Source organism: Apaloderma vittatum, unplaced genomic scaffold (genome assembly GCF_000703405.1).
Source record: "Apaloderma vittatum isolate BGI_N311 unplaced genomic scaffold, ASM70340v1 scaffold31954, whole genome shotgun sequence".
Taxonomy (NCBI): Eukaryota; Metazoa; Chordata; class Aves; order Trogoniformes; family Trogonidae; genus Apaloderma; species Apaloderma vittatum.
This window is the reverse complement of record NW_009712642.1, coordinates 34450-56527: the sequence shown is the minus strand read 5'-3', so window position 1 is coordinate 56527 and position 22078 is coordinate 34450. Positions and strand designations below refer to the sequence as shown.

At 40.9% G+C, this 22078-nt stretch overlaps 1 protein-coding gene across 1 annotated transcript in view; it reads right to left on the bottom strand.

Moving 5' to 3' along the window:
* Nucleotides 1-42: 42 nt before the first annotated feature.
* BRF1 (BRF1, RNA polymerase III transcription initiation factor 90 kDa subunit) overlaps nt 43-22078 on the bottom strand; it is a gene marked incomplete at its 3' end in the record, with an annotated part of 54282 nt that continues 32246 nt past the window's right edge. The window contains exons 7-11 of the mRNA XM_009868070.1: nt 16152-16213; nt 13921-14002; nt 13768-13823; nt 11674-11930; nt 43-260 (exon numbers count right to left, since the gene is read on the bottom strand). Coding sequence (XP_009866372.1) covers nt 43-260; nt 11674-11930; nt 13768-13823; nt 13921-14002; nt 16152-16213 — 675 coding nt within the window. The remainder of the gene's footprint in view (nt 261-11673; nt 11931-13767; nt 13824-13920; nt 14003-16151; nt 16214-22078) is intronic.

Sequence of the window (22078 nt, the reverse complement as noted above, 5' to 3'; positions counted from 1 at the left end):
AAATAAAAGCGTTATTTACGCTGGATAAAACACAGGAAGCACCTGAAAAACGTTGATCCATTAACACCAGCAGGTCTTCCAAAACAAGTTTGGGCAACCGAATCTCGGAGTCGGGTTTCCCATCCATCATGTCGGGGCTTTGTTTTTCCAAGGCAGGGTTGGAGATGGCCAGCCTGACCCGCAGCCGGGGCCGCATTGTTGGTGCCAGCGGGTGAAGGCTCCGGAGCCGGAGCGGGCTGCTGCCTCCTGATAAATCACTCCTAAACACAATGGGGACCCCGGGAGACAATGGTGTCCACAGTTCCTTTTGATGTTAAGCGGTTTTTCTAATCTCTTCAGGTTAGATTAAGAGAGAGGCAGCTGGGGTCGGCAAAGGTCAGCGAGATGAGGTTTATTTTTACAGAAACCTTTCCCTCGCAACCAAGACCTCTCCAGCTACTCAGTCACTTGCTAGTAAGTTATTCTGCATTATACAGAATATATGATTTCTTATGGCTTACACACACCACACTTTACATTGGACTCAGTTCACCGGTTGCAAAAAAAAAAACCCCAAACCCCAGTAGTTTTAAATCCTTAATTAGCCTTTTCTTTCTCTTTCCTTCCCTTCGTGGCTTCCCCTCTCTCCACTGGATCATATTTTTTGTTTGGTTTTGTTTTGTTTTTAATAGAGCAGAATTAAGTATTGTCATTTTATATTTTAAGAGTTGATGAATCACTATTTAGGTTTATTTTCAGGAAATGTATGACACAGTCTATCTGAGCCATGCAACGTATGCAATCCAGTTAAATTTCTACCCTGATGGTTTGCTGATGAAAAAGAACACAAATATTTTAAAAAATAATAGGAAAATTAAAATGAAAATATGGATGTATGGATAAAAAGTAGTTCTATTCCCATAAGGATTTAAGGAAATTTAAGGTATGTGTACTCCTAACTTTTCCCATCATAAGGCTGAAGTTTTTTCAGCTTCTCAGACTTTTGGAGTATATATGTTCTGATTTTAAAAATAAAAATAAATAAAACCTGACAGTAAGGCCCAATAATTTTGGAAGTTCCAGATTGCCCAAAGGTCAAAATCACATTTGGACTGGACTGAGAAAGTTCTTATTTCCTCAATGTGTTTAGAACAGGTATGGCAGAGGCGGTACGGTGAATGAACATGTCAGCAAAAGGTTGAGTTTTGCTTTTCAACATCACTGACAGCTGTTAATGACCCTCATCTCCTGAACAGTGTCTAAGAGAGGAGGAGGAGGAGGCGGAGGAGGAGCGGAGAGACCTCAGAAGATAGAGCCTGATGCAGGAATACGCAGAGAAAGCTCGCAACAGGCATCCATCAGCGTTATGACCAACCCGAGCTGCTCTCCTATCCACCTGGTTCCACAAACAACCTACACAAAGGAGTTCACCTTTCTTACACTCCGTTCCCATCATTTTTCCACCTGTAATATTTCAAAAGGTATGAATACAGTGCAAATATGTTAAAACATGCTATATTTGAGTATCAATTTTTTAAGCCAATATTGCTTGCACGCAGTTCATTTGTCAGGAAAAGAAGAGTAAGTTTCAAACATCTGCACTAAGTAGCACCTTTAGGCACAGAATTAACCCTTAAACTGACTTACTAAAGGTCAAATTGAAAGGGTCTGCCACTGCCTTTAAAAGCCAGGCAGCAGGTCATGCTGCCTCATAATTAAAAGTCGTACATTTTAAACCACCCTGATTTCTGTCTTGCTTTTCCTCATCTAATGATTTGATTCATTGTTGACTTTAATCTCCATTATTAATTCATCAGATGACTGATTGATTCAACTACAGCTTTAATATGATGATTGTCTCACTCCAACAATAGTTTTAGTTAAGATTTGAAATTATTTTGTTTTACTGCTGCATGATAAAATCCATGTAGAAGCGTGTAAAGCTGTTTTTCTTTTAAAACTACCATGTCACTACTCTAGACAGGCAAAGATAACCTTACAAAATAAATACACAAGCCACTTCATTCCACTTTCAAATTTGTATGTGTCCTTCAGATCTCAAAACACTCAGATTAAATATGTTGATAAATTCTTAAAAGAACACTAGACTGTAAAGTAGAACGTATTTCTCACATAAATACCACATCTAAACCCGTTCCTGAATAAAGAGACAATGGACTGTTACATACATGCCCAACACGTCTATTCTGTTTGAGACTTGAGAGTGTTCTCAACGTCCAACATCTTCCAGTGCTTTAATTCATCAAGGTTATGATCATCTCAGCATAAATACAGCTTTCAAATCTACCACACCATGCCAGGCCACGGGCTGTAATAGCCTCGGATCCTTTCCCTGCCAGCTATTACAGTCCTGCTTAAATGGAAAGATTTCAAATCATCTATTTTTTGACAGCTGTTGAGCCAGGTGATGCCTTGAAAGAGCACTCAGGGTGAGAGGTTCTCCGCTTGCATGTGCACTTGGGAGATGGACCACAGGTGCTGAGGTCAATCCACGCTTTATTCTACTCTGTACCTCCCCGTCCAACCTCTGCAGCAGCACAGGTTTCTTTCCAAGGTTAAAGTAGGGGAGGAAATAAAATGCATGTAAAAGTCAGTGGCTTCCTCCCTTCTGTCCAGGTCACAAGTAAGAAGTCTGTATTAGAGAAGAGAAGGAGACGGGCTGCTCTAGAGCAGGTGGGCAAGTCGCCTGGGTTAACCCATGTTCTAAAAATTGCAATGGGTTTGTTCAGTCTGTCGTCGCACTGGAGGAAAAGGAGAAAGCTGGGCAGAAATTTGTGACTCACAATAAATCGGAAATTCAACAACAGAAGAAAAAGTTAAATTTGCTGAACGTATCTTCCCAGAGCACATTTAGAAGTTATCTCAGAACGTTTCATGCTGTATTTAGTAACAACTGCAGCAAGGTAAAACTGAAATCCGTCAGCACACCAGAAGTATCACTGGGTAATGGAACAGCACTTACATAAACGACTAAGTTACAGTACAGTGGCCAATTTAAAACTAATTATGTAGATGCTGTTAAACATTATGCGAACAAAAAGAACTTCAAGTTTTGCAACAAACTGTTGTAACTTTCCAATTCTTTACCCAGCCACGGTGAGAGAACTGCAGTCATAATCACATAATGATTGCCAGCTACGTGGTCTAGCAACGCGTGCGAACATCAGGAAACAAGAAGCTTCACGTGACTGCTCTCCCTGTTTGGGTATTAGTCTTGGTAAAAAAATGTATGCCATATTGTAGCAAGAAAAAGTGAGCTTTTTGTTTGTTTTGTTCCTTTTCCTTCAACATTTAACAAATAATTCACTGAAGACTCAACTTTATTTGCAAATCTAAACCATACCAGATATATGCTTCCCTTGGTTTATACTAAAAAACTGAGCAGATAAATACTGTAAAGATCAACAAGCAGACCCTGCTGGACTAGGGTCAAAGGAAAATCAATTCGGAGACCAAGCATTTTCCACCCGTGAAAATACAAAGAAATAAATCTGAAGAAACCTATAGGCTGAGAAGGAGCATTTCACAGCGCTGAAGTACTCTCAGCCCTGACAGCAGGACGTGCACCTCTAGGGTTTGACAACAAGAGCCATAACACTTCCAATTTCTTTGTTTCTTCCCCCTCTCCTCACCCCCCACATCACATGTAACTATTTTTGCTAACACCCTATTAAAGTTCAAGAGACTGCACATACATATTTATATTAAGTCTCCCATTAGACCCACTGAGTGTAATCTGGAAGAAAAAAACTCGCAGAGCACTTTCTTATAACCAACGTGAAAATGAGAACATAGATAAACAAGGCGCTCGCAATCCAACTGTCAGACAAAATTACGTTCTGGGCTAAAATTGCTTCTGTTTGGTCTTAAAACACAAGACAAAATTATTTCAGACAATCACAAAAATCCCTTCTGCATTTCTGCGCTGCCCAGCTGACCTCCCCTGGAATCCAACAAGGAGACGCTTTTCTTGAGCGGGAGACGAAAAAGCAATATCCAATTTATACTAAGCAAACAAGAAGGTTGTTGTAGAAATAAGGGGACTTCACCTGGGTCTGGGCCACGAGGTCGAGCCAGATCAATACCTTTTTAGTTTTAAATTGATGGCATTCTAGTCATTTAGGGTAAATGGAACCCTAGTGCTGGATTTGGTAGACGCTTGTTATTGCTGAAACACTCACACAAGCCTAGATCTTGAAGAGTTTATTTATATAAATTCCTCAAAGGTTTTCTAAGTCCAAATAAATGACAGCTCAGGAACACTCCACTTCAGTCCCAGCAGAGCACGTTCCCTTATCCTCACACTAAAGCAAATTCTGACAACATTAAATGTCTGTATATATATCAGAATAAATGTCAAATTCTGACAAACGCCTGCCAGATTCTGGAAGGACGAGTTTGGGGAACTGTTGGTTTGGTGGGATTTTTTTCCTTTTTTTGTAAAAAAAAAAAAATTATCCCCTCTATCCTTCTGTCCCATCTCAGTATCAAGAGAAATGAATTTGAGGGTAATGGGCTAACCTGCCACACCGTTTCCTAGACAGTGTCGGTTCCTGCCTGCCCAGTCTCTCGGTGGCATTTGTTCACTCCACATCTAGTGCAGTGCTACATGCAGAAAAAATTGCATTCTTCCTCCTGTGTCCTCATCTAATGAAGAAGGAAAGGCTGCTGGCCATCACATTTTATCATTCAGAAGTTAAAAATACATACATAGACGTTTTAAAAAATTTTGGGTCAGATACATTTCTTTCCAGTTCTTGCCTCTGATTTATCCCCTTATTACAAAAGGCTTCTTAGCTCATATGAACAGCCGTAACCTGCAGCATTAGCCAGGTTACAACACCACTACAGGCTTTACTAGATCAACTCCTCAAATCAACTGTGAACAAGTAAATGCACGTGTCAGCTCCTTTCAAGGTCATTCGTAAAGCTCTCCCCCGTACAGCTCACTTCAATAAGGAGAGGCATGACTTGAAAAGCAGAACCTTGGAAGTCTTGAATTCATTTTTTCTTGGCTTTGCTTTTTGTAAATAAAATACTAAACATAATTTGTATAAGCTTGTCCCTCCAGAAGTTACAAGACTGGAAAATATTGGTAAGATTTATTTTAAGTGGAGGTACTTATCAAATGTCACCGTTTTCCTGTTCAAAATGACTAATCATTTTGATTAACCTTTGATTTAAATTATATACCACAACAAAGCACAAATATACATAAAATTATACTCCAAAGAAATTCTCAAAGCACAGATCACATAAGAAAACAGTTATGTCAAAGTGGTTAGAGAATTTATTTACCCCATGCATAACATTCAGACCAAAAGCTGACTCCACATGCTCAATGTGGCTCCCACCACATGTACTTTCATGCCCAGGAATGACAGTCTAGTTAATCCTGTAGCCAACACAAGACTGCTTCCAGAGGAAACATCAAAAATATCAACCAAATAATAATTAAGCTATAGAAGAAACTCCTAACGACCATCTCAACAAGTATGTTCTGTAAAGAATTTTATTCCAGGTGGGAAATTGGCGCTAGTACGTTAGTCACATATAAAAAGAAGGCCTGAAGCAGCACAAGACAAGAAATAAAATTTAATATCTCACTTTGAGTAAATAGACATGAATTCCAAAGCATGTAACAGACTTCAAAGCAGAGAGAGAAAAACAGGATATCAAAGGTAAATTAGACAAAGAGCTGAAGGCAATTCTGAAAAATAAAAATATATGATGGAAAATTAAAGCACATAAAAACACTCTTAAGAACTCAGCTCAAAGGGGCAATTTGTACAGAGAACGTATACCACCAGAGTTGCCATGGAAAAGACTCTCTCAAGAGGTTTGTATCTGCCAAATATGGGGATTTGTGCCTCTTTGGAAGCTCTGCTTCCTCATGAACTGCAGGACACCCATCAGCCCACCAGACTCCACTGCATCAGCTGCCATCAATGAACATTTAAGATACTCATTCCCAAATTTTTAAACCATTACAGCAATGTCATTTTTCTTAACAAAAAAAACCTGCTGAAACAATAACTCTCCTCTTAACACAGTGAATCAAGAGAGTTTCAAGCTTTATGATCACCTGAGTCTAACTGATTTTAAGCAACAGAAAAAGGGTTTTCAGACACCCAGGAATCCTTTGGATTATTCAGGATGAGCTCTGTTTCATCCCTGGAAGTGTTCAAGGCCAGGCTAGATGAGACTATGAGCAAGCGCATCTAGTGGGAAGTGTCTCTGCCCATGGCAGGGGATTGGACCTAAATGATTTTTAAAGTCCCTTCCAACTCAAGCCATTCTATGATTTTCACACCATCTAAGTAATCTGGAAAACATGAGCTCACACTCCTCCCCTCTACAAATACCAGTCTCGCAATGTAAAATAAACTAAAAATACTGTACATTAAAAAAAAAAAAGTTTGCTTTGGGTTTACAAAAATAAGTTATAAGCCACACATTCAGAACATCCGGAGCTGAAGCCAAGTTAGGAGCACCCAGCCAGGATATGGCCCAGCACTCAGCACAACACCTTCACCCGCCGAAAGGGTAAAACTGCAAATAAAGGTGTTAGTGTTATTAGTAATCCTGGATGTGAGGGCAACAGGGGGTTTGGGGCTTCTTCCCTCTGTATTCCCCGGGAGAGAGTAATACAGGTTCTGCTGCACGTCTGCAGGGAGAATGATAAATGCCACTCCATGTACCCTCCGTCCTACAACGTAACCAAAAATAATCTGGCAAAGCCAATGAGATTCAAACAGACTTCTGCCTTACAGAGTAACATGCACATCCCAAACTCCAGAAAGGGCCAGCTGTAAATGAGGGTTGGAGCGGAGGGGAGCTGGGGGCAACTTCCCACTGGCTTGTGGCAGGGAGCCCGCTCTGTCTCCCTGGGCTCAATGGGCTCCTCCAAAGCACCTAAATTAAGCTTCCGACCATATTATACCCCCGCCAGGGGAACGGCATTCCAACTAGAGCCAAGAAAGTACCAAGTAATTTATCAGGTTAAATCAGAGGCTGAACAGTAGGCTGTAGAAAAGTATTGCAGGCATTCTCCCTAATAACAAAGGGGATTTTTCTGGGGTCGTGACATCCATTGAAAAGACAGCAAAAATGTAGGCGGAGCAGACATGGACTGAACGTGTGTGTCCCAGGGCAGGAACCTGAGCAGCAGGACACCTCCCTGGTACTGCAAAACACCCAGATCCCGCGGCTCCGGGATGCAGCGGAACCACATGCCAACGCACATCAGCAAAACGGGTAGTCTATAAATACAAGTGAGAACATGGCGAAAATTTGGAGGTGAATTTCCAAATCTAATGAAATCTGAGGTCTCTAACCAAGGGTTTCTGTCATGCTCATCGCAGGCATGATTTGGTTTTCTATTACGTATTCATATGCTTCCATTCAGAACAACCTTGTTTCATTACAATGGATTCAGCTGTGCTTTGCAGTCCTGCTTCATTTCTTCCAAGGCAAATTGTTCAGGAGATTAACCTGACACATTTACTCCCCCGATAATATATCCTGTCTTTTCTGATATCATTACCAATTTCAAGCACATAGCAATAAATAGGCTTAAATCTTTTTTTAAAAGTAGTGACTTGAAAGCTTTCTTGTTCCCACATTTTCTTGGTACAACACATTTCACTTCACAGGTAATGTAAGATTCAGCTCAAATAAATATAAAATAAATTATTAAGCTCTCAGCCAAAAGCTTCTAGTCCTAAAAACCTTCTTTACTGGACGTGTAGAGCTCCAGCACACGGCGCAGCTCTAACTGGAGTTCAGGTTTTAAGTAGCTCAAAGTGGCAACTGTTCTTCTCTAGGAGTTCACCACATTATTCTTATGCTTCATATGCAGAGAAGACATTAGTGAAGATAAACTGTGCATCTGGTAATTGAAATTAAAGTTGCAACATCCATTATTGTAACATCCACTGTGCCGTATCTCAAACACACAGAGAATGAAACGGCTTTTGCGTATGAAGCACCAATTGCAATAACCACTGGAACAAAAATGCACTAAGAAATGTAATGAAATACATTTACACAACATAAAATTTCCTAAAAGTACTTACATTGTCATTACTAGTTTTCTAACATCTTGACAGATACAATAAGTAATTCTGGACAAGATGCCTGAGAAAAGCACAGCTTTTTCTAAAACTCAGAAAGTTGCACAGCGTTCACAGCAAAGAAATCTGTTCAAAAATCCAGTTTGCTTCCGAAAATACTGATTTATATAATGTCTACTCATATAAGAAGGAGAAATCTGCATGAACTTTGGAAGAATTCTTTGAAAGTATCTTCCTAACAAAATTTCAGAAAACACCAAACATTTCTGAGATTTCAAAGTCAGGATTTTTTAATGCAATAACATGTAGAGAAACTCTATCGACTTTAGAATCCAAGTAGCCATTAAGTGATTACAGTAGCAACAAAGCTATACTAAAACGGCCACCAAATGAAAAAATATCCAGTTTAAGCATGCTCCTGGGACCATGCTAGGGTTCAAGCTCTTCATAAATTTCTTGCAAATCAACAACTTTTAACAAGACTGTAAAATTTGCTTATCATTACTACATCAGTAAAGAAAAGCTCTTCCAATATTTTAGCTGATTAACACTGTAACTGCTAGCTTATATCATATAAAACCAACCAACCAACCAAACTCAAAATAATAAAAAAACCAAACCCCCAGAGATTGCATCGCATCTGGCTGAGGTAACCGATTTTTTAGAGATAATCTGAAGTCCTCTATGCGGAAATAACAACACAACGTATTTTACAGCAAGGAGCAATTAGAAAGACAAGATGAAGATCAACTTTGTACTTCCAGGGTGCTACCTACTGCGTATGAATAACGACATACGACAAACACAGCTGCATCAGCTGTCCAAATCTGGTGAGGTATGTAAAATCCTGGCTTGCAAAGGGAATGGAATAAAGATATTTACTGAAAAAAAAAAAATCTACTTTCCTAATTTTATACCTTCACAGGAGTGCTGCTTTAACCACCAAGAACAAGTACTCCTTTCCTATCCTGTAAAGCTCCCTGTAACTTGGTACCTTTTAACTGGGATCAGGACTAACTCAGTAGCTCTTTAGAATCAGACTATAACTCAGATGAACTAAAGGACAGGATCGAAGCACGCAAGGTGCTACTGCAATCAGATGGAGCTTACTAAACATTTAAGACGTATAAAGATAAAGACGCAGGACTGTAAATCACCACAAACCCAAGCCGTTAGCAGATCTCTGCAAATGCCTCCTGGACAAAGTTACATTATCCGCTTCATTCATTTTCTAATGAGCAATGTTCAGGGGTTTTATTATTATTAATTGCATATAAATTACCATGATTTTTGTATCACTGGGAAAGTATTTAGCCATTCACCTCTCCGAGGAATAACGCTGAACAAAGGCAGTGAATGCAGGGCATACAAGAACAACGCAGAACACAGAAATTTATGCATGCCATTTAAAAGGCATGGCATTTAAACTACTAGCCAAAAAAAAGAAATCAAAAGTATGTCATAAATCTTTAATTTTAAGGAAAAAATCCAGCTAATGGTTTGCCAAGTCCTTGATGCTATTTAAGCAAGAACACTGCCTGCTTCTGGAGTATAAAACCTCCTTAACTCCCGTATCTGCACACATCTCCAACCTCCTCTGAAGTGTTCTGCTGCAAAATTCATTGTATCCAAGATCAGCTAATCATCATCAAGAAACTCTGTATGCATCTTAAGGACGTACTTTAAGCTCTCAAGAGGAAAAATAAACATGTTTTATTAGCTGCTTTTGGAAAATACTGATTTGTATTTATTTAGAAACCTTTTCAAGTTGCACCACTGTTAAATTAAATATTTATGGCATGATTTTCCAAGGACTTTAGCACCTGTTAAGAGTTTAACATGCTGACTTCAATGGGAGCCCCGAGCGCCCAGCATTTCTGCAAACATCAGACGTGACAAGGCTTGGCTGCGGCAAAGCCGCTTGAGCGTAGATCTTACCGCTGAGCTCTGAAATGCAACCAGGATCCCCACCAGCCCCTAGCCTCCATTGCAGCCTTTCAGATAGATAATCAAATCAGCTACGTTTTTTTTACTAGAAATACCAGATATATGACTCGTTAAGACCTGTTAAATCCAAATAAAGCACAGGCTAAATGCTGGTAGTTAATCTTTCTCTGGAGACATTCAAAACCTGCCTGGACGCGTTCCTGTGTGATCTACTGCAGGTGATCCTGCTCTGGCGGGGAGGCTGGACTAGATGATCTTTTGAGGTCCCTTCCAGCCCCTGATTCTGTAATTCTGTGTGATAATCCTCAGTGCATCCCCACTTTCTGTCACTAGTGGAAAGCTTCACATGCTTCGGTCTTACAGAACTTAGAGAGGAGACTAAAATCCACAGTGCGTCACGAACTGGAAAGCAAAGCTGTCGATATTGAAGGAGAAGGTGCATAAGGATGAGGCTACCTTGGTAAAATACAAAATAAAGAAGGTACAGCAGAGAAAGAAAAGGTGTTTGGTACATTGCAAAACCTGTATTCTGGTGACACTGAGGCCAGCGGCATGGTCTTCAGTTTTGGCTGAAGTTTGTTGTCAAATGAAGTCAAAATAAGGGGTTGGGTCTAGTCATCCTTATTTTGCTTGGCTTCTGAGGGATGTGTACTTAAAACCCCTCTCAGCTTCACATCTTAAGGAATCCTATGTCTCCTGTTCTTGCACAGACAGATGATTTCCTGCACGTTGTGGCTGGCTGCCCTGCTGCCCAGCCTGGTCCTGCAACCAGTTAGACCACCATGCTCATTGTAAAAAAATTCTTCTTTTCATTCAGTTTAAATCTACCCTCTTTTAGTGTACAACCAAATATTTAGATCTCTTTGTGGAATTTGGCCTATACTTGTGGAAGCAAAAACCCCACATCTTTTAGGCAGTAAATATATAAATAAATAACATCTAAATAAGGAATTACTTAGACATGTTTCAAATGATCTTCCTACATGATTTCATAAATTGAAGATTAATAAAATAGCTGAATATTGCAGATAGGACACATCAATCTCCTTCTACACTTTACAGTACACTACAAATCTGCCCAGCAAGTCAAATATTTTACTCATTAAAATAGTAGCTTTCATTAGACTATAAAACATTTGCAAATGCAGACCAGAAAACCGACATATTTACTGTAAAGCTTTATATTTGTGTCATCAATTAACAACAAAAGTTTGGAATAAAACTAAAATAAAAGCTAATCAAAACAGCTAACTGTCAAAACAGATGGGAACTATATTTTTGAAATCAAGCAAAAAGCCAAAGCTTTCGAACATTAAGTGTCGTGTCAGCTGATACCGACAACTTAGAAAGTCAGGACAGCAAATGTTAGGATTATATGAAGAAAAGGTGTCCTCAGCTGAAAGATTCACGTTTATGAATTTCCATTGATTTTTTTTTTTTGGCTTCAGGATGATTAACTCACACCAAAGCAGACCTCTGATATGTGAGCTATAAATAAGGTGCTGCCATGACACCACAGGCAAAATAAATAAAAACAGAGCCCCGACATTTTTTTTTACCTCAAACAGATGTTTCAGCCACTGCATTGTTTGGCTCAGAAAGATACATAGACAGTCTCACAGACACAGATACAAATGAACAATTGCAGTACCTTTTTCCCACACTGTTTACAGGGTTGGCTATATTCCTACTGGCAATAGATTTTCTTCTTGACAGCTTCTTGGTGTTGGTGCTGTCATCAGTGCTGTCATCCTCTTTCTTTGGTGTGTTACTTCCTTTGCTGTTCAGGTCCCTTAGCACATTATAATTAATTTTACTTGAGATTTTCTTCTGTTCTAACATCTTTTCAATTGCCTCTCCTGCTGTGCTGGCTTGTATTGGCTCCCGCTTCTTTGCAGATTTCTTTGGCTTAATTAAAATATAAAATTAGTGACGGAGACACAAACAAAAGTTTCCACAAAGCAGAAGGGCGAGCGGCAGCCCAGCAGTCCTGGCTCAGGTGCTGCTGATGCGGGGATGCAGGTGACGTGGCCAGGCTACACCAGTGTTCCCTCTCCTGCCACTCAACAGGACCGAGAGGTCTCTTGTCTCTGAGAGATAAGAGGTCGCTTCTTGCCAAATGCCCACAGAGCTTATTACAAATTGTTTACTCACTATTTGTAATGCTGCCAGAGAAGAAACAAGGGCCATATCTCACTTACGGAAAAAAATAAAAAAGGAGCGAACACCTATTACAGGAACAGGCACTTTGATAGCATCACCCAGCATGAAAATAAAGAAATTCCCCAGCTAAAACTGCCTTTAAAGTAAGAATCAAGCTGGGTCACAACTCCCCTAAGCACCAAAAACTCCGTATCTAAACTACAATAGTATCTTGTATCAAGCCCGAATGGGGTGTGGAAGAGCATCTACCCAACTCCTTCTCCACCCTGAAAAAGGCCAAGAACATCAGCAGCAGCTTTCCAAGTGTGGGCTGCCGGGGATGCTGATGGGTGGGATGCGGGAGGCAGCGATGTCACCCGTGCCTGTCCTTGCCCGGTGACCGCCACAAGCCCCAGCGCTGCCGGGGTTGATGCCGCACAGAGCCCAGACAGAGGGAGGTGACACCAGAGAACGTTGCTAACCGTGTCCTGTGCCTCAGTATGTATGGAAAAAAACTAAGTAAAAAAAAAAAAAAAAAGGGGCCTCTGTTTCTCATCTGGCTTTTTCCTTTTCAAAGGAAGGTTTTAACACCAAGCTCTGCAGGAGATTTATTTCTTAACGGATAATAGCCCCTCTGTTTACCTACATGGGTCAAGTGCCACCTTGAAATTGGAAAGCACTGTATTAATCAAGTTCTACTCAACCTGTCAGAAACAATACAGAGTTAGAGAAAACTTCTGTGTTGTCCGAACAAAAAAGTGAGTGTTTGGGCAACTTGGTGGTGCCAATGAGTTATACAATTTTGAAAGTTGCTGGTAGACTGCCACGTCTGTGTAAGCGCAGGATGAATGAGAAACTCTGAAGCATAAAACAGTGTTTCACTGTCTGGTTTTGTTTTTATTGTTGAAATACCTAGGGGAAGTAGGAAATGCTGTCTTTCACATTAGTCAGAAAAGAAGACAGGCTATATGCACTAAAAACTAACATGGATTTCAGCTGCATGTGGAAGATTTGACTTGTCACTTGCTCAATTGCACAAAATACTAATGCCGTAAATTGTGAATATACGGGCAATTAGGCTCCTTTAAACTACTAAACATGGAGACAGGACACGCCATTTGTTAACATAACTGTCGCATACTTTATGAAAGGTAGAACAAAGTATTCCTTCAAGTGACTGTAACAAGGATCTGTTCAGTTCTTCATAAAGAAATCATTACTGTAAGAGCAAAGAAAGCTACTGAAGTTATGGCAAGTACAAACAAATTCCCCATGCACACTTTAAAAAAAAATCAGGCATGTCTTAAGACTGTATTTAAATAAGCACGCAATTAGGAGAGCAATCATAAATGCAAAGAGCTAGCTATGACTTTGCCATGCACAGAATTTTCTCATAGTAGCAATTTAAAATAAAAGTTTGGGCAAGAAAGTGCTGAAAAATTATAGCCTTGTAATTCAATAACCGGTAGAGTTACAATAGCTTCTACCTGTTCAGGGGTGACCTGTAGCATTATGCCCATACATCCTGCATGGAGTTGATCAGCAAGTGTAATGAATTTAGAGGACATTTTCAAACAGACACAATTAGCACACAGTTTAATACCTTGTGTTCCTTATAAATCCCAAGTTCTTTCTCTTTTGCTATTCTTGCTTCCTTTTCTGAAAAATGACAAAAGGGTAACCAGTATGAAGATTACACAGATTGCGTATTTCAGCAATACTGGCCAAAAGAAGACTTTCAGCCCTATGTACTTACCTTTTTGCTCTTTCAAATAATCTGCGTTTTCTTTCATCCACAGTTCTGCTTTTATCTGAGCTTCTGCTTCGTTAAGTATATACTAAAAGACAAAACAAGTTTATCTACTTCCAGAAATCAACTTGAAAACCATAGAGCAAAACTGAATTGAAAAACCACTGGCAAGGTCAATTCACATTCTGTGTTTAAAAATACATTAATAAAAGAAAACATGACTGAGATGTGACAGTCAGAGAGCAGTTCTAGTAACTTCTAAAGCCAGCAAAAAAACCTGACATGTTTTCAAAACCCAGTGCTTGGTTTCCAAACTATGATGGGGTGACCAAAAACTATCCAGGACTCATTGTACGTGGTCTGTAATTAACCTAAAATGATCCCTGCTCTATGATCTTTTTCAGATGATTGTGAGGGTATCACGACAACATGGTTGTCTGCAAGTAATTCTGCGTGTTGATGGTGGTCTGTAATTCAAAACACCAAGGGAACCATTGCCCTGTACTACCAAAACAGAAACATGTGTCTCCTGGGTAGGTTTCTGTAAAGGTTTAGGCACAGTTACTGAGATTATTAGTTCAGTGGCCACATCTGTGTGAACGAAAACAGCTTTGATTGCTGGAGATTTTTCCCCCTCTAGATTTTAGAGAGTTGGGTTCAGTAACCACATCTAGGCTTTTTTTCAGTTAACTGCACTTAGTCTCAGGAACGTCATTAGTGGGTGTGGAGCTGTAAAGCACATCTAGAACTATTCAGCTGAATTACTGAAATAAACAAACAGGTAGGTAGCAGGCAGGCTGGCAGATTGATCTCCTTTTCAACTACGTAAATGTACAAATAAACCCAGTATTTACCAACGAGACATTTTCTTTTTAAGCTTTTTAAGCAACACACCCAAGATTTGCAAAACGATGTTTAAGTGCAAGAAAAACTATTTGAGATTTCTCAATCTTAAGGGCTTGAGCATTCGAGATTTTCTCCAAAGTAAAACGTACACATAGGATTTTACGAGAAAAAGAATTCCAGACAAATGAAACTAATGCAGGGGTGTCCCTCCTCTGAGGGCAAACAAGGCAAGCAAACAGCTGTGCACGCCCTGGTTTATCAGACCAACATATTCACTCTTTCATCTGCTTCTATTAAAAATGGGCCATAATAGTAAAACTCACTTCCTCTTAGCTCAGTTATTCATCCTTCTTACGCTTTTAGAGAGTTCATAATCTTGGCCTTACGATATTACAGTCTATTGCCATGGAAAGGAACATGAGGTCAATAAAAGCAGAGTTATGACCTCATCAGAGAGCCTAGGAAGAGGAAAAAATGCATTTGTTCTTCTTGCGTGATTGTTTAAATTATGAACCAGCTATACTGAACTCCTTCAGCCTCCCTGCTCCCTCCGCATTGCGTCCAGTCAATTCACAAGACCTGACCTAATGTCCAGCCTAAGCAAAATCTGCTTCACGGCTGCTGGCACGCAGAGCATTTTCCTACTCCTTCATCCATTGCCAACAAAGTTCTGCAGATCGGTAACCCCTACGCAACCTCACCGCTCTCAATGATTTCGTACCCCAAAAGGAGTTTTTAGCATTGGAGTTATTTGTCCAAATTACACTTTAAACAGCCGGACAGGACATCAGGCTCAGAGTCAGGAGAGCTGGACACGGTCGCGTGCTCAAGCGCTGACCTGCTGCGTGGCCTTCAACAAGCAGTTCTTCACAGCTGCCTGCCCATCATATTCAGGCTATATGGTATTTGCTGCCACAAAAATAATAATAAATCCAGAAAATGTTACAGAAATCTTTGAAAGAACACAGAAATTGCACATGCTGGTTTCACGGTTTGGTTTCCATGGCAGCCTCCTATGTTGAATATAACTAAATTAAATAATGAACTCCACCAAACTTTCACAAGTCCTTCTTCAGAATACAAGAAATTCTAAAACACAATTATTCCAGCATGGTAAAAACAAGCAGCAGTAGCAGTCTCACATATATGGAGCAAGGAACACCAAATTCATAGGCTTGCATGAATGTTAGTTTTGATCTCAAGTCACTGGAATCACCCAAATTCACAGGCTTGTATGAACATTCGTTTTGATCTCAAATCACTGGAATCACTCAAACTTCTATAGATCAGAGCAAAGAGGCAGAGAGGGGAGAGGATAATGCAGGTAAGAACCATCTCGTCCTTCTCAGATATCCAAAAGCAGGGCCACCCGGGATAAGAGGGCACCTTACCCGATCTATTTCACTGTCGTCGATCCCACTCAGATCTAATTCACCATCTCCTGTGTTCTCACCTACAGAAAGGAACACACTTTCATCAGGCAGACATTTGTCCAAAGTCCATCGCAATTCAAGTTTGATGGTAAAGTAACATTTAACGATCATCCTTCGGAGATTTGCATCCTTTCACATTCATCCAGGAGGTTTAAAGTGTTGCTGAGTGTTTTCAATATGAGGGTACATGCACACACAAATTCACCCCACAGGATTAATTTAAAATTCAGGAATCAGCATGGTCGTCTTCAGTACTAAAAATCTGTCAGAAACTTCCAGTTGCCTTTTTCTCCCATTTTAATTCACAGCCACAAATGCTCATCAGGAAGCTGAGGAAACTATTCTGAAAAGATGACATTTTTCTTCCCTTATAACATGCACTCCTCTGTCAGAGCCCATAGGCTAATAACTTATCTGTTAATTATGACTTAGAAAAAAATTTCTGTTTTCAGGGGAGCAGTATGGACCAATGAATAACATCATGCCAACAGCCATACTATGGCTTTCTTCTCAGTTCTGATCTACCATCACTTGAACTACTTACCCCATACCAGTTCTGTAAGATGCATATTAATTTTCCTACCTGTAAAATGGAAATTATTAAAGCATTTTCAAACTAAAATAATTTTTAAAAGCTATGGAAGGGTCTATATAAATGTTAAAACAATACTGACTTGCTGTAATTACAACTTCACTGTGATTTTTCTAGTTTTGTATTTATTAAGACTTCTTCTGAAAACAAATTTTTAAATATTCTCACCATTAAAAAGCATAACAACACAGAAATGCCTTATTTGGGACTGGCACAGTGTACAGTAGCAAAACCTGATTTTCCACTTCACGCTACTGTACAGTAGTAATACACTATTAATATAGTCCAGGTAGAGAAGAAAACAAATTATTTAACAAAGACTTATGCTGGGGAATGAAGCAATCGTCTTGGTCATCTAATCGAGACTAGACAAGAGATGACCTAACCAGCTCACATGTAGAAAAGAAAACAACAAGCAAATTAGGTTGCCACAATGTGCAGCAACAAATTAAAACCAGAATGGTACAGAAGAGCTTGGTATCTTCACAGCTCCTGCTCCCCAGCCCTGGGGATGTACCTCCCCACAAACCAAAGCCTTTGGATGATTTGATTCCCCAGCCTGGTGCTTTCTCTCAGAGCAGAGCTCCTGAGCTGGGCTGGCGGAGCAGGAAGGCAGCGGCAGCTCTTCAATCCAGTAGCAGGTTACAGCAACCAAATGGTGAAGACAAGCAAAGGTAGGAATTACGAGCACTCCCAGAAGACACAAACGATGCTCTGCATGGCAAAACCTCAGACTTTTAAATCAGTTGCCTAAAGTATGTGAAATCACAGGGTCAGGAATCCAACCAAAGCACCTGGTTAGGAACAGAGGCTGCATTTATTGAGGTGCTGCAAAGGGTCTGGCTGCTCAACTCAACAGACCTTTAGCCCTGCCAGACACCAAGTGCTTAGAAATATCTTTTCAAAATCCACCTTAAACAACAGAAAGTTTTAAAGACTCCATACCAAGCCATACACGAAACAGGTTTTGCCCCACAGAAAATATCCTGTCACAAGGAACAGCTCTGATTTTTTCCTGAGATTGTCTCATAAATGCAATACTAACTTTACCAATTCGGGTAATGTAATGCTAATATGACTGAAAAGGCCCTAAGGAACACTTCTTATTGCTGCTACATTTAGAAATTAACTGTACTTTAGTTCTAAGCACCAGATTTACTGTACAACCATTTTCCCCAAAACTATTTAAAAAGCATAAAAGATTTTATAACTGCTATATAATTGCTAGGTACATATGCTTTTCTACTGGTCTGATCTCTATATAGTGCAGTAAGCGCAGAACTTTCTGCATCAGTACCACCAGCTCCTTGTGCAGGCACCCTGCTACCACGCAGGCAGGAATATAAGCCAAGGACACGGAATCACAGAATGGTTTGGTTGGAAGGGACCTTAAAGATCTTTAAGTTCCAACACCCTGCCATGGGCAGGCATGCCTCCCATCATTCCAGGTTGCTCAAAGCCCCATCCAACCTGGCCTTGAACACTTCCAGGGAGGGGGTATCCACAATTTCTCTGGGCAACACAACTTATGTGGGCAAAGAAAGCCCTGGCTCGAGACTGGGGAAGAAAAGCAAGGTGATAAAATACATCATGGTTGTTTGCTGCCCTTTAACACAACTCAATGGAATTTATTTTTCAGCAAACCACAAAGCGCAGAGAGGAGTCACTGTGTGTTGCATCACCCTCAATAGTCCAGGATATATTGCAAAACAGTACTACAGGGCTCTTCTGCTGGAACCTAGATATAAACTTCCAATGAGTGAAATGCTTAAATACTCACTGAGGAAAGGAGTGAGTACTGGAGGCTATTGTCCAAGACACCCTCTCCGAAGATCGTCCAACTGGGTCCAAGAAATGTTTCATTGCACAAAATAAAAGAGCTTGACAACAGTGTGCCCAGTCCAGAATAACCTGTCTCCTAGGTCAGAAGCACTTTTTGCACAAATGGGTCTTGAACTGGGTCTCCCATATTCTGGGTGGGTAAGCACTTCAACCACCAAGTTGTAGGACAGAAGAGGGGATTGCCTCTCTCTTCTTTGTGTTGTCTGCCTTTAGTTTCTTCAATGGTTTGGGTGGAACAAAAAACCCCAACTTTCAGCTTGGGTTAGCTGAGCAAATAAAGCGCTTTTTTTTTTTTCCCCCATGTTTGTTGCACCAGATAAGCTGTCAGTCATTGACACAGGCTTGGAATCAGGGACAAAGAAAACGGGAGCCAACCTCGAAAATCACTAGTAATTTCTGAAAATCACGGGCTAGAAAACAAAAATTTGGAAGTGGTGACAGAATTACTCAAGTCATTACTCAACTTTACATAAAATTGCATCCCAGAATTATTTGTTGTAAAAACTGCCACAGCATCGTAAGAGCAAAAAAAATATCCTACCGAAATCCAGCTGCCACTACTTTTATTCATCATTAAATACCTCGCTCCTCCTATACCCTGCTATATTTTTGGATCAGAAGTTTAAAATTTAATGTCACAGTACAGTAGGTGTCTGTTCCCTTATACCGCCCTAATATGCCAGACTGAAAATGATGTAATTTCAGGCACCATGAACAATTTCACATGTCATTTTAAATATAACTTGTTACTGAATTAGGTGCCAGTTTTTCTCATTGGATCAATTAGCAACGGGGATGGAAAGCTCATTCTCCAACCGGTAAATTGCAGAGAGAATCCAAAAGCAAGTTATACTTAATAAGCATTTCTTAGGCCCCATAACAGCAGTAGAGGAGTAATTGCAGGATATCCCTCTGCCTGCAAGTCATCCTTTTTCCTGCCAAGGCGATAGGCATTCATTAAATGTAAGGGGTTTTTCAGAAGAGAAGGTGCCTTCAAATCCCTAGTTTAACACTTTCACTGAGAAAAAAAAAGTGTGTTTTGTTATTGAATGCCAATTCAAAACAGAATACATCCGTTTTCAGCTGAAAATTTCCATGGCAATCGCTTCCAACAGGAGTAGAACCCACCGCCCATAAATATCCCTCTGCTCGATGTTATACAGCTCACTCCAGGGCATGGAAAGTAAGCCGCTTGCTTTTTTATACACCAGAAAGATCTCCCCAGCTGCTAAACTTTTCAAAACAATTTCTAAATGATCATTTTCTCTTTTAATAAAAGGGTCAAAATGAAATGTTCGACGAAATAAAAACACAGATGTGGCCAACATCTGGTCCAACCTCTTAAAAGCTTATTTAAAAGCAGTAGCATCACGTGGCACGGCTCTTAGACATCACGGATTTCTTCTGTTTAAGAAAAACAACCACTTTACTGCAAGGCACAGGAGAAAAATAAGTTGGGCATTAAAAACAACCACCCCTCCCCCAAATCCAGTTCTTAAATGAAAGTACCATGTAGAGAGAGGCAGCGAGCAGCAGCCTACTCCATCCTCACCTCACATCTCCGTGGCAGGTGGAGGAAGGACGGGTGCATCTAGAGCTTTCCATCAAGGTCCCAAATCAACCACCTTCAGGCCACTTAAAACCATCATTCACCTTGCCAGCTCCCCCTATATTTAAAAATATCACCCCCCTGCCAAAGCCCTTTCTTCACAGGCTTTTAATGTTTTTCCAACCGACTCTAGTAGGGCTACAATCAGACACTAGGGATTAGGTTTGTAAACCTATAGGATTATTTACTGTTCTTGTCATTACTAAACGCACACTAAACCCTCTTTTAACACACCGTCTCTCCCCCTCTCTACCTCTGTGCAGCTAGTTAAACGTATACGTAGCACAAGATTATGGGGATTTATTACAGAAGAATCATTCCAGACGATATATTTTAAACCTCACATTTTTAAAAACAGCCATCTGAAGAACGTGTTTTTCTGTTTCTATTACAGGAGGCAGCACTATTTATTGCTTTGTCCAGATAAGAGGATTTCCTTACAGACAGAAATGGAGTCTGAACACTTCCCAGGAAATCCTCCGGAGCAGATATAATAGAATGCACTCGGTGCTCTAGTCCCACGCAGCAAATACAGCCTCCATCGTGCTGTTTTGTAGCAGCCAAAGAGCTGAGTGAGTTTAAACAAAGAACCCTTCCACCTACTCAGCCCAACACCAGACACTAAGCATCCCCAGTGTTTAAGAAATACTTTGGGGCCGGGACACAAGAAAATGTGAAAATAGTTGGGAGAGGCTTTTCCACTAACAAAAATCCTTAACCAACAAGCCGGGGCATCTGGAATACCGGGATTGATTGCTGCTCTCCAGGGAAGGATTAAAACCGACGGGAGCTAGAGAAATCTCCCGCAGGCTGCCGGAGGAATCCAATGGGGCAGAAAAACTTTTGCAGCTCAATCTGATGAGTGGCGCCGGTCTCGCTTTGGGAGCTGCGAGGAGCGCGAAGGGAAGGAGGTAACGTGGTGTCAGAAAAACAGTCGCCGCCAAATCGCACCAGGATATAATTGATTAGTTGATCAGAGAGGACAAGAATCCATCTGGAGGGGAAGATAACTGATTTACCAAGGGGCGTGAAGAGAACAGTCATTAAGCGTGGGTAACGGGAAGGGGAGCGGCAGTGGCACGGGGCAGACAGTGCAGCAGCCATCAGGTAGAGAAGAGAAATGGATGTGAAAACGCTGCAGCAGCAGCTCCCTGGTGTATGAGGATCGACGGGTGCACAAATGAACCTGGCGTGCATGAGGTCGTACGAGTCGGGCGTGCTGTGTTATTAATACAGGGCCAGGAGCCTCCGGAGCAGGCTGGGAGGTTATCTCGGCGGTTTTAAGCTGTTGCCGATCTCACTGAAATCCGGATAAGGGGCCTCTTTGTGCAAGCCCAGGCAGCCCTGCCATGCCTCCATCCCACAGCACGCACCTCACGGCAGCCAAGGGCTCGGGTTCCCCTCCTGTCACCTTTGGCAGTGTCATCGTGTGCTGTCATAACAGAAGTATGCCACAAAGACAGAATGTAAGGACAGAGCAAAATTAATTGCAGGTATGGATGAAAGAAGGTCACAAAACACATGACGTGCACGGTTGTATTTAAGCAAAAGTGGGTTTTGTTTTATCATACCTGAAGCCACCTTGAAAATAACAGCTTACTCCTCCATAGCGTCAATTCGACACCAGAGTTTAGGTCTGAAAGCATCCGGAGCACAGGAGGCCACGCATACAGCACAAAGATAAATGAAGTCTGTCACTTTATTATTTCCTTCTGCCAAGGCAAGGTTAAGGGGTCCTTCTCCAGCCAAAGCCAAGTTTCCAGCCTGCTAGCTCCTTCACTGAAAGCAAACACGCCGCATCACACCGAGCGAGGCCCCTTCTTCCCAGATATGTCCATTCCT